General features: G+C 51.4%; 1 protein-coding gene across 1 annotated transcript in view; it reads left to right on the plus strand.

Annotated features, from left to right (window-relative positions):
* Window positions 1-7,954: 7,954 nt before the first annotated feature.
* The window catches only part of SPATA13 (spermatogenesis associated 13), a 60,820-nt gene continuing 55,701 nt past the window's right edge, over window positions 7,955-13,073 (plus strand). The window contains exon 1 of the mRNA XM_040266779.1: window positions 7,955-9,549. Coding sequence (XP_040122713.1) covers window positions 8,104-9,549 — 1,446 coding nt within the window. The 5' untranslated portion in view covers window positions 7,955-8,103. The remainder of the gene's footprint in view (window positions 9,550-13,073) is intronic.

A 13,073-nucleotide genomic window follows, 5' to 3' on the forward strand; every position in this document is an offset into this window, starting at 1 on the left:
GAAGCCGGATGATGGAGCAGCTGTACAGTCCCACGGAAGCTTCTGGCACAAGTTTCTGTTGTAGAAAGAATAGTAAACCCCCAAAAGTAGCCACCGAGGGACTCTCCTGAGTTGCCCGCTAGTCCTGTTTTGAAGGATAAATGTGAGCTGAGGAGTTGGCACTGGGTGAGGGCCTGAGACACGTGCGGTCTTTCCCTCCGTCCAGTTTTCCTTGCACTCAGGGCTGTTGGCTTTTCTGAGCCTCGGGAGTGAGGCTGGGGCCCCTCGTTAGAGGAGGTTTCCTTTGCAGAGACCAGGGTCCTTGGTCCTTGGCCGCAGAGGGACTCACGATGTCCCCGGGGAGGGCTCATCACCACAGCCCCCTCCTCTATCCAAGCAGGGGACCTCTGCTCAGGGACAGTGGCCGGTCACCACTGCTCTGGTCTTGTTGGTACCCGTGGGTACCAGGGCATCTCCTGAAGGAGGGTGTCTGTGAACCACATGTCAATTTGGTTAGAAGCAGGCAGTTTAAATCAGACCAACGAGGCATTCCAGCAACTGTTTTCCTATGAAAACCAGCGTGAGCACGCGGGCCACCGAGTGAACGAGCAGGAGAAGGTGGTCTCTGCACCTCTGTCCTCAGGGCTGGCAGCACGGCTGCTCCCACACCCCCTAAACTGAGGCCGAACTGGATGGAAATGGGGTGGTAGGCTGATCTTGTCCTGTCCAAAATGCAGTGTTGTAAACTGGGGATCTATGACCAGAGATGCGTTTTATGCAAAGAACAAAACCAAAGGACTTGGGCAGTAAAATAAGTGCACGCAGCACAGATATATATATATACACACACACCCTTGTAAACGTTTTTACCAAGCGCTGGATGTACAAGCTGCGTTGAGGGGACTTCTGTGCAGCCTGCAGGGTGAGCCCGGTCACTACGGCTCCGGATTCTGCTAAATCGCGTCTCGGGAGCAGAAACGCTGCTTTTGCTGCAGTGACCTTCAAAGTGCCTTCTAGATCAGGGCCGCCCACCTGGAAACCCTTCCTTGCTCTGAATAGTTAGTGCCGTTACCAGGAGGTCCTGTTGCCGTGGTGACATCCGCTTCAAGGGTGGCTGCAGGCACGAGGTAGTCCTCACCGTGAACTTGGGAGGTTGCTGCTGCAGACTCACTCACCGAGAGAGAAAGGTGGGGGCCGGGGAGGAGGTGTGAGAACCAGGAAGGCCGTCTGCAGCTCTTTCCTTGGTGGTGCCCCTCCTGAAGTCTTCCAAGAGACTTTTCAACCCCAGGTTTAGAGTGGGGTGCAGGAGCGGGGTTCAGAGGCTGGCATTTTGCTGAATGTCGGGATCACGGCCAGGAAGCCCAGTGCAGATGCAGACTTACCGAGCACACCTGGTTAGACCCGCCAACCCCCAACTTCAGAGACCATAGGAAGGCTTTCCTCTCTTTGGCCTAAGGCCTGCCTTGGCAAACCCTTGGAATTGACAAAGCAAACATCCATCCTCACTGGGAAACCCCATTCTCACCCGCAGGAATGCGATTTAGCCTAGTGACCCGGATAAGGCCAGCCAGCCAGTCACACCTTGTACAGAATCCACACCCTTCCCGAAGATGCAGTGATCCAGTCTTGTCCAGCTACAGTTTTGTTTATACTTTCGGTTTTAGATAGTTACACGATTGGGCATTTATTTATTTATTTAAATTTATTTATTTTAATTGGAGGCTAATTACAATATTGTAGTGGTTTTTGCCGTACATTGACATGAATCAGCCATGGGTGTACATGTGGGTATTTCAGTGAAGCCAGAGAGCTCCACTCTGCTGGAGGATCCTCCCCCATCTTCTCCTGGAAAGACACTGAGGATGCCAGGTCCCTGGGGAGGGACAGGCTTCCTTTGACATATGCACTTGCAGGTTGGGAAGAACAGAGCGAGGGTCTTGTGATAAGGACTGATGGGCAGTGGGGGAGGACCTTCATCTTTGAAACTGGAACCCACCGTTGAATCTTGGGTGCATAGGAAATGTTATAAATTATGGTTAAATTCACTATATTATCAGCTAGATGTGGTTTGCTGGACAGTCTATGAGAAAATAGATCGCCTGTAAGTAACTCTTGGGCTTCCCTGGTGGCTCGGATGGTGAAGAATCTGCCTGCAGTGCAGGAGACCTGGGTTCGATCCCTGGGTTGGGAAGACCCCCTGCAGGAGGAAATAATAACCCACTCTAGTATTCTTGCCTGGAGATGTCCATGGATGGCAGGTCCATGTGGTTGCAAAGAGTCGTTTAGAACACAACCTGTTCATAAGGTGGGGGACTGGAGTTTGAGCTCCCAGTTAGAGTCTCAATTTCAGCAAGGTTCTGGGGAAGATGTTGGAATGAATGAGAGAAGAAAAGGGCCTTACAGGAATAGGGAGGGGAGAGTTAGATGGACAAGCTCAGCGAAAGGCAGTGCTGACCGTCGGCCCGTGCACGGCCAGCCGCACAGCTGAGGACGGTCTGTCTCAGTGGGCCCCTCTTCCATAGTCAGTCACTGGCTGGATGCAGAGGCCACAGTTCAGTAAGACCTGGTTTCTGCCTCTCAACGTCGTCAGAGTGTCGTGGAGCCTGCACACGAGGACCAGAGCTGCACAGCAGTGTGGCGAGGGCTGAAATGGCGGCACAAATAGGGTCCCCCTGAAGACTAGGGGGCGTCTGAGTTGGGAGGAAGGAGACCATGCCTCCCAAGAAAGAGCTGATTTGAGTTAAAGATAGTTAGGCAGAGCACATGTCTGTCAGGAAAGGAGAAGCATCTTCAGGTATTCCAAAAAGAAAAGCTAATAGAAGGATCCTCTCACTTGGCTGAGAAACGAGAGAAGCCAGAAGAGCTCAGGCAGACAGCTGCGGGAAGGTGCTGCCTCCCAAGGCTGGAGGGAAATGGGGGGCCAGGTGCTGGCCCCCATGTATAGGAGTGAGGTCCTGGGATGGGGGCTCAGACAGGCGGGGACCCCAGCAGGAGTGGGACCCAGGTGGGGGGGGCGCTGAACAAGCCTGGGCCGAGACCCGAGCAGAGGGGAAACCCTGCGTCTCCCTTCACCCCCAACTCGGTGTCTCCCACGGGCCCACCCACTGGCCAGCATGGCCGGAAGCCATTGGTCAGGAGAGCATGGGGACCGTGGTTTCCCAACACAGACAAGAATGGCTGCGAACGGCTCCGAAGCCAGCAAGGAAGTGGCCCAGAGCATCACAGCATGAGGAGGGGTCGCCGTGAGTGTCAGCATTCGTAGAGGGAAGGTGTGGCAGGCTGGGCTGAGATGCGACTCTTTCTGAGGCCCGGGGGCAGCCAGGGACACTCAATGCAGTGGCGCCTGTCCATTTGCACTCGGGAAGGACCCTGTGGCTGGGGGGCGAGTGAGTCAGACCGAAGGACAGGAGACTGGTCGGGGTAGCTAGCCACCCCGGTGGAGGTGCTGGAGCTGGGGCAAGGCCAGGACTGTTGAAACGCTCCGGACCTCAGGCCAGACCAGCGAGATGGGAAGGGAAAGGAAGAGGGCTGGGATGACCCTGGGGTTTGGCCAGCTTGCGGCAGTGCTGGGGCTGGAGCCGGGTCCCCTGCTGCCAGGGCTGCCCCTTCACTGTCGTGGCTGCATGGCAGGTCCTGGTCTCTGTGCTGTGCTTGACTCAGGGCTCTGTGCGTTCACCCCTGAGCATCCAGATTTCTGGGTTTTCTTCCAGTGTCGCATTTTCTATAATTTACCCTAACGTGTTACGAAAACCTCCTTATTTGTATGTGAGCCTGGTATATGTTCCTGAATTTCAGATTTGAGTACAAGTTCTTATTTAAAAATTACTGATCATGGTTGTTTTCAGAGAATTCTCATTACGAATGAAAAGAAATGTTCCCTTCTAAAGTTCATACAGTCCAGAATCCAGCTGGTAGACAATGGATTTCACAACATTCCCATCTAAAATTCTTTCTTGTAGCTCTGTTCATAAATATCTCTGGCTGAGCTCCCGTAATTTACAAGACTGGCTACAAAACCACTGATTGAATTGCAGCCCTTGTTACTGAATAGAGGTCAAAGTATTAGTTCTAAATAATGCAAGTTGGTATGTTACTCGGAAATTCCAGGAAAAGCTTTTTTCCGTGATTTTCAGTTTCGTTCCAAGCAACAGACAACAATCACGTTGTTCATAGAATACTAAGTCACTGGTCTTTTAAGAAGCGTGTTGCCCCAATTAGAAACTCAGATACACATGTATTTTACTGGATCCTGAAACTTACATAAAGCTTTAAGCACACACTTTTTAGTGCTGTAAAAATTTGAGCATATTCTTGTTGGAATAACATGATGGTATGTAATGATGAGTTGTTGGTACAGATATTAGTAAGGCAAGATGACGGATACAAAATTCACATCCATATAAACTTGAATACTTGTGCAAATCACAGTTCTTACTCCCAGAGAGTTAAGCAGTCTTATTCTGAAGGCAGCCACATGAACCTGTTAAAATGATAAATATAAATATATAGCATTAGAATACACTTTGGTAAAGCCATTTGGTGAGCTGCCTGGGCTTCCCGGGTGGCTCAGTGGTAAAGAACCTGCCTGCCAATGTAGGAGGTGAGCCTGGTGGGCTATAGTCCATGGGGTCACAAAGAGTTAGACATGACTGAGCGACTGAACAACAACAACTGGAACCCATAGAGTAAGGGGTTTAATCCACCTTAGGGAATTAGCAATGGCTTCTCAAAGGTGACACCAGCAGATACTCTTAAAGTGTTAGACCAAGGAAGGTTTAGGCTTTTCCAAAGCTGTTTTTACCGAGCTTCCACTATAACATCGAGCCATCCTTCCAGCCATATTGTTCTCCTTAATGTAGGGTCAGCTGTCATCTTGGTTTGCAAAGAACTTTACGGTTTCACCTCAGAGAGTTCCAGAGCCTGGAGGACCCCCCATCTGTGGGCCAACAGACAGCTTCCTATACCTGTGCTAGACACCCCCTAGAACGGGCCATTGCCATGGCACCACCTGGAGTTTACCATGGGTCCTGCCCACCTCCCACAGGCCAGCAGAGATACACGCCATCCGCATCTCTTATTTTGTAGATGGTGCTGAAGCACGGGTGACAGAAATGGCTTTACTCAAGATTCGGGCAACAGTTTAGACCTAGACCTGGCCCCCCGTCCTCCATGGAACATTCTCAAACCACCCAACATGAAAGCAAGGCTTCCCTGCACCCCCTGAGCCCTTAGGATCAGCTTCTCCCGTGGGTCCTTGGTTACAGAAGGTCTCATAGCGCCCTCTGGTTGTGGTGTCAAGACACTGTCTTCATCCAGCCAGATTACAAGAGGGGATACTCTCTGCTCTTCTGCAGCTCATAACAGGACCTTTATTATTACCTACTGTGTGGTCAGTGCCTATGACTGGACATGGAAGTAGGCATAAGCTGTCTGCTTCATTTCAAGATTGTGAGAAGCAGCAACAGCCACAATGCCTGTCCTTCCCAGAGTAGGTGAGGATGGGCGGGTGATGCTGGCTGTTAGGTTCATTCTGCGGCTGGTGGTAGATTTTGTATCCAGCTTTGGTGTCAGGATGTTGCTGATATGGTTGATTCAGATGCAGCCCCTGGCTCTTCAGGCCCCTCACCTCTCTGTTTGAACAGTAGACCTCAGAAGGCATCTTCTGATGAAGGGAGCTGGTGAAGTGGACCTCAGAGAGGCTTCCAGGTCTGCATCTGTGGAGCCTCCCTGGTCCCAGATGGAATCAACCCTTTAACTATGATTTTCCCTGGGAATCCGCCTCAGTGGGCACAAGCTAGAGGCAAAGGAAGATGAACCTGTCAGAATCTGGAGTGGAGGAGCAGAGGAGATCTCTGCATGAGGTCGGATTTTTTTCTGGACGTGAGAGGATTTTGCCAGATTGGGACCCTACCTCAAGGTCTGTATACACCTTGCTCCTTCTCTTCTACCTTTAATGTTGTCTTCAGAATATTTTTGCAACCCTGGACTATACAGTCCAAGGAATTCTCCAGGCCAGAATACTGGAGTAGGTAGCTTTTCCCTTCTCCAGGGAATCTTTCCAACCCAGGGCTTGAACCCAGGTTTCCCACATTGTAGACAGATTCTTTACCAGCTGAGCCACAAGGGAAGCCCCTCAGAATATCCGTCTTGACTTGTGTCATGAAGACTTCCAGGACCTGACTTAAGTCAGGGTTATCTCACTGTGGACAATGACTGCAGCCATAAAATCAAGATGCTTGCTCCTTGGAAGAAAAGTTATGACAAACAAGACAGCATATTAAAAAGCAGAAACATCACTTTGCCGACAAAGGCTCATATAGTCAAGATTATGGTTTTTCCAGTGGTCATATACGGATGTGAGAGCTGGACCATAAAGAAAGCTGAGTGCCAAAAAAGATGCTTTTGAACTGTGGTGTTGGAGAAGACTCTTGAGCATCCCTTGGACTGCAAGGAGATCCAACCAGTCCATCCTGAAGGAGATCAGTCCTGAATATTCATTGGAGGGACTGATGCTGAAGCTGAAACTCCAATACTTTGGCCACCTAATGCGAAGAACCAACTCATTGGAAAAAACCCTGATGCTGGGAAAGATTGAGGGTGGGAGGAGAAGGGGACAACAGAGGATGAGGTGGTTGGATGGCATGACCGACTCGATGGACATAGGTTTGAGTAAGCTCTGCGAGATGGTGAAGGACAGGGAAGACTGGCATGCTGCAGTCTATGAGGTTGCAAAGAGTTGGACACTGAGCGACTGAACACCAGCAACAATTGCCAGACCATTCTCAGATCTCAGGGCTGGCTCTGGGACAGGCAAGCTTTGGGCCTGGGCTATGACAGAATGTGAGGGAGGTGCTTAGGGTTGTCAGCGCCTTTTAAATCATCCTGGAGAGAGAGCCACTTACTTCTGCACAGGCTGCCAGGGGCTCTGTCACAGGAGTAAGCTCCAGGAGATGGTGAAGGACAGGGAAGCCTGGGTGCTGCAGTCCACGGGGTCGCCAAGAGTCAGACACAGCTGAGCAACTGGATGATGTCATGAAGCATTGAGCTTGGAGTCGGACGCCTGTGTTCAAATCCTAGCCTGAAGCAATGGAGAAGAGCATAGCCTTTGGGGTGGGAGAGCTGTGGGACCCTCAGGTGACTTCCCTAACCTGCCCAGTCGCCCATCTGATGGTGCATAAAACAGGGATAGTCCTGCTGACCTTGTAGGGTTGCCGGTGCCATCTTGTTTCTGAAGCGCCTGGTAAACAATGATGATCACCCTCCCTGATTCCATCTCTGAGCCTTCACTGAGAGCAGGGGAGCCATGCTCCCTCGCTGGGAAGGCCGGGCTGGCCTGATGGGCAGAGGCCATGGAGCTGCATGTTCACTGGGGTAGAGCACAGACACTGTGCGGTGGGCGTCTGGGCTGAGGGAGGAAGGACGAACATGTGCTATTGGTTTGATGTGAATTTGTGTCCGGATTTCTCATAGTTCAGTACTACCCTCAAGTCTCCTGACTCCCCCAGCCAGTTAGCATCTTTGGTCCGAGGCCCCTCTAATGTAGTTTCCTTCCCAGAGCCTGACCTCAGGTCAAGTCAGCTTGGTCCCTCCTGCTCTGGTGGTCCCCGGGGTTGATGATGTCTTCTATTTTGAATAAAGAGAAGACACAATCTTGAACTAAGCCTTGGCTTTTTCATTCTAGCAGTTTTTCAAAAGTTTTCTTGAAACAAGTGCTGGTGGATTTCAGAGTTTACCATCATCAGGAATGCACAACCCATAGGAAAAATTTGCATTCTTCCCTTTTCATTTATGAATTAGGAGGAAAAAATAACATTTTATTAATATTAATTGAATAGTAATTGCAAATGGTTTTTATGTGATCGGCAGGCCTGGTTTTCTGTTAGCAACTTGTAAACAAAATAGCTAAGCCTCCATTGATGAAGGTTCTTCTTGGCATGACGGGGCTAACTCCCTGCTTTGTTTCTGCTGCAGGCGGTGACACCGGAGCCCAATGTGCATGGCGGGCGGGAAGGCCAGGCTGGAGGCCCCCAGGAAGAAGGCCTGCGCGAGGGGCCGGGGGACATCGAGGCGCACGTGGGTCTGAGCCGCGCTGACCTGCGCCCGTGGGCCCCCGGCCCCGAGAACATGACCACGGCGCAGAACGGCCACGGGCGCGGAGCTGCGGTCCCTGGTTCCATCTCTGACCCCAAGGACTCTGGCATGGGGACCCACCCGGCGTGCCGCAACGGCGGCTGCAGCGGCGGCGGCGCAGGCGCTCGAGAGGCGCGGCTCAGCCCGGCCCGCATCCTGCGCCTCTTCTCTACCGGCCCGGGCAGGACGCGCGCCGACCGCGAGCGGCCCCGGCCTGCCGGCCTCGTGGGCAGCTCGTCCACGTGGAACGCCCTGGCCTCCTTCCGGAAAATGGGTTCTTTCAAAAAACTCAAGTCCTCGGTCCTCCAGGGCATTCAGAACCGGGAGGGGTGGGATATGGCAAAGGAGGGATCCTCGGACCGCGATCTGGGCAAGTCCGTCCCCAATGGCGCGGCGGCGGGGGCCCCTGCGGGCAAGTGTGCCCCTGGGCCCGGCTTCGCCTCTGACGGCTCGGACCCCGAGGAACCGGACGACGGCTTCGTGCGTAGTGCCCTCCGGTCGCGGAGCCTCCGTCGTGCCTACGGCCTGGGGCGCATCCGCCTCCTCGACCCGGAGCCCCCTGGGCCAGTGGCGTGCGAGGCGCCGGAGCCCCCAGCACGCGAGCCCGAGCGGAACGGTGTCTGCCGGCGCAGCAAGAGCACCGACAGCCTGACCTTCCTCGGGAAGAGCTCCTTCCGAAGGAAGTCTGCCTCGCATTTGGCCGAGCTGCGGGGCGTGCAGGAGGGCCGCGTGCCCCGCAGGACGCTGAGCGGCTCGTCCGCCGACTCTGACGGCTCGAGCGGGGCCCCCACGAGGCCCAGGCGCTGGAGGAGCCCGCTGCGGGTGCCAGACCTGGCTCGAGTGCTCCGGCTCGCAGGGAGTGGCACGGCTGGCCGGACTGGGGACCCCGGGAGCGCAGCGCCCAGGCCGCGGCCGCTCAGCCAGCTGCACGATGACTACTCCCGCCGCGCGGCTGCCGGCCCCGAGGGGTGCGGACGGGGGCGTGCGGAGCCCCGAGACCTGAGCCCGGTGGGTGCAGGCGGACCGCCCAGGGCAGCGGTCCCAGGAGGTGCTGCTTCTCGCGCCCAGGGCTCTCTGTCCAGGCCACCAGGCCAGGACATGTCGGACAAAGACTCTGACGAACCGGGACCTGGCAACTGGTTTCCCTCTGAGCCTGAGCATCCTCTCGGGCCTCTGAGGCCCACCACGCCCAAGCCCCCCAGCCCTCGGAGCCCCGATGCGGCGAGTGCCAAGTGTCCTAGCAGTGTCAGCGTGCTGTCCCTGAGCTCAGCGGACAGCGAGGAAAGGGCCGAGGGGCCCGCCCAGAGGGAGCAAGGTCTTGGGTCCTCCCAGGAGGCCGTGCCAACCACCTGTGACCAGGGCAGGGAGGACAGCGGCTCCAGCAGCCACGCTCAGCCCAGCCTTGAAGGGGCGTCTGGTCCAGAAGACAAGACAGAAGAGGTAAGGATCTTTGGTGGCCTGCCAAGCATGACAGGTGCCTGTCAGCGCCACCCTCCTGCCACTGAGACGGGCACAAGTGGTCCCTTCACCTTCCTGGAGGCAGTGCTCCAATCTGTGTTGCCCTCAGGAGTCTTCTTGTTAGGTTGCTGTTTCTCGGGTTAAGAAGTGATCTCTCTCTTTGTTGTGAAATGTATCGCTATTGTGTGAAGCTTCCGGAGTGGCATTTATACTACACAGTTCCTCCAGGAGAGATGAGCCCAGCTCTGAGCTAGATTTGGGAGAAGAGTTGTAGGCATCTCTCTCGTACTCCATGCAGCTAATAGGGGCTCTCAAAATTCTAATCTTTGAGACATTATTATTATTATGACTTTCCTTCTCCTTCTGCTTTAAACTGTTTCCATGCCCTTTCCAGCAGAGTTCATGTGAATGAGATTCTTTGTTAAGGGACCATTACATGTTCGAAGTCGGCTTCATTTCCCAAGAGTGAATTAGAAACGTGTACTGTTATACCTGTCAACCCTGAGTGATGATAGCTCAGAGAAGTTTTTATGATGGTTGTTGTACTTATTTTTAGAGCAGAACACAAGCATCTCATGAATCAAATTCACTAATAACTGTCAAGGCTCCGAGAGCAATGTTCTTTTCATTTCCTGTCAAGGATCCAGGCAGCCTTACTGTGTAGTTTCTACTCTATAAATGCATTCAGTAACGTTCCCTTACAGAGCTGAGAGCAGAGGAGATGCATGCTTGTGTCTGTATTGCAAAGGATTCTTCCCATAAGCTCCTAGACTGTGTGGTTTCTGTTGAGTTACTCAGTTGTGTCCAACTCTTTGCGACCCCATGGACTGTAGCCCACCAGGCTCCTCTGTTCATGGGATTCTCCAGGCAAAAATACTGGAATGGGCTGACATTTCCTTCTCCAAAGGGTGTTCCCCATCCAGGAATTGAACCTGTGCCTCCTGTATTGGCAGACGGATTCTTTACCACTGAGCCACCAGGGAAGCTAGACTATATCACAGGAATAAATTGTGCCAGCAGTGGTTCCTTCCCATTGGCCCCCAGAGAGGACCTCAGTTTTGCCTTCATGCTTGCAGAGAGCGTGATGATGCAGCAAACTCAGAAGCCAGGGCAGTCTCTGAACTATTTTGTAACCTCGGCATTATAGGGAGCCTTAGAAAGGGGGCCTACCACAGATCACTTTCGGGAGATCTAAGTCCGCCTCACAGGTCCCTGGGTAGCCAGAGAGTGAGACTGCCTCACTTTTTCTGGATCCAGGCTTGCATGGAGACCTCGGGGCCAATCTGTCTTCCAGAAGTCCTGTTTGTTGATGACCACTTGCTCATTTGCATATTCCTAAAAGGGATCCGTGTAGCAGTTGTAAGGAAATGGGACTCAGTGCCAGCCAAGGGAAGAGTCCCGCCTCTGCTATGGGTTGTGTTATCCATCAAGGCCTGAGCCAGTCTGGGCTTCGCTTCTCCCTGGATGATGAGATGACCAGTAATTCCTTAACACCAAGCACCCCGTTCTGCCATACTGATAGTTTAGGACACCCCTCTCCTCCTCAAAAGAGGGATTTGCTGTGGTCAAGAGGGTTCTTTGTGTTAAAGGTGGGGACTTCATTTTCTGTTTAACAAAATTAATAATAATTTTTTTAAAGCCATTGAAGTATTTTATTCCTGAGCACATATTAATTAAATATATTCAGGAGTTAGTTTCTGACTTATTTACTTCCCAGGGTAATTTTTGACCATTATACAATTTCACATTTATATTTGCTGTTCTCAGTTTATGGTACTTAGTTTCTACCCACAAGGGATCACTGAAGAGAGAACGCAGGACACAAGTAGCTAACAGTGCAGGCATGTTGATAATGCTACAGATTTTCTTTAAGATGTTTATTACATTTTTAGGTTGCATTCATTTCTGCAAAATTCTCATGTAACACGTCAAGCTTCCTCTTATATGTGCTTGTTAAAGTAAATGACGAACAGAGAAAAGACTGATTTTGCCCAATTTACGTTGTGTATGCTGGTAATCTTCAGCATATCTTCTCTGTTACTTGCAGAGAAGTACTTGTAAAAGATAACATGAAACCTTCTCTTTTATTTTGTCATTTAGAAGCAAAGTACAAGCAAAATGAAGCAAACAAAACAAACCAGAAAGCACCTTGCTTTAAAGTGCAGCAATTCTAATCTTTCTAGGTTAGAAGCAGTATTTGTCAATCTTATATGGCCACAATAAAACTAAGTGTCAGCCTTGACTGTATTTTAACTTACACTGTGTTATTTTCTTAGTTTATTGATAGTATGGTTCCACTTGTGGGCTTCCCAGGTGGAGCTAGTAGTCAGTCAAGAACCCGCCTGCCAATGCAGGAGACACAAGAGATGTGGGTTCAATCCCTGGGTCCAGAAGATCCCCTGGAGGAGGGTATGGCAACCCACTCCAGTATTCTTGCCTGGAGAATCCCATGGACAGAGGAGCCTGGAGGGCTACAGTCCGTGGGGTCACCAAGAGTTGGACATGACTGAAGCAACTTAGTCCGTACGTAGTATGTATGATTCTACTTCCATGTTTAAAGCTAGCTTGAGCTGTGGTTATTGTTGAGTTTTAAAAGATTGAAAGCTGTACATTTTATGATATTTAAAATGCTTATTATCATACAGTTTTAAATAAAGGAGAATAACTTTTTAACTTAGAATCATTTATAAGTAAAAATGACAATCTTTGAAAAACTGCACACAGTGAAACAAGGCTGTGTCCCAAAACCACCTCCGTAGCGTTGTACTCCTGCCACCTAGTGGTAAACGTTGTTGTAACAATGGTGACCTGGGAATGAAACTGAAATTGTTACTTGGTTGAAAAATGCGGTTGAGCGTTTATACCTGTTCCCTTATAAGAGAGCAGGCACAGGATGTAGTGTGGCTGCTGGTGTCCCTGCAGAGTCACCCAGTAGCTCACTGGCTGAATTTGGGGCCCTGTCCTTGGTCCTGCAGAAAGGATGCCCTAGTTCCTGGTGGTGCTGAGTATGCCACAGGTGAACTCTTTCAAGTGATGAGGATCCATTGTAACTCCTTTACAGGAGCTTCAGACTTTTAGTTTGCCATTTGAAAGATGCCCAGCATTGGGCAGACCCTTAAACACCTTAAGGGTAGAGCACGGGAGAGCTCCCTCTATCTTGGAGGTCTGTAAGAACCAAGGAAATTATGTGGCAAACGCTTGGCCCAGTGCTTCCCAGCGGCCATCGCGGTCTGCTCTTCACTCTCCTTTTGTGATTTCTCCATCCTAGATTGACCTGACTCCTTCAGACAGGGGCCAGGTAAGGTCAGTGTTTTCTAGAACTGATTTTGACACCCACCGTGTTACACCCTTATGGATCAAATTGCCGACTCCCCATCAGGTTCCGGACACTCAGATGTAGCTCTGAGGAACAGTGGGTGATGTCAGGGAGACGATCGATGACCCAAGATATATTTAAGTCATAGTAGAATACGCCGAGTGAATTAAACACCACAACAGGGGTAAAA

Source organism: Oryx dammah, unplaced genomic scaffold, assembly GCF_014754425.2.
Source record: "Oryx dammah isolate SB20612 unplaced genomic scaffold, SCBI_Odam_1.1 HiC_scaffold_24, whole genome shotgun sequence".
Taxonomy (NCBI): domain Eukaryota; kingdom Metazoa; phylum Chordata; class Mammalia; order Artiodactyla; family Bovidae; genus Oryx; species Oryx dammah.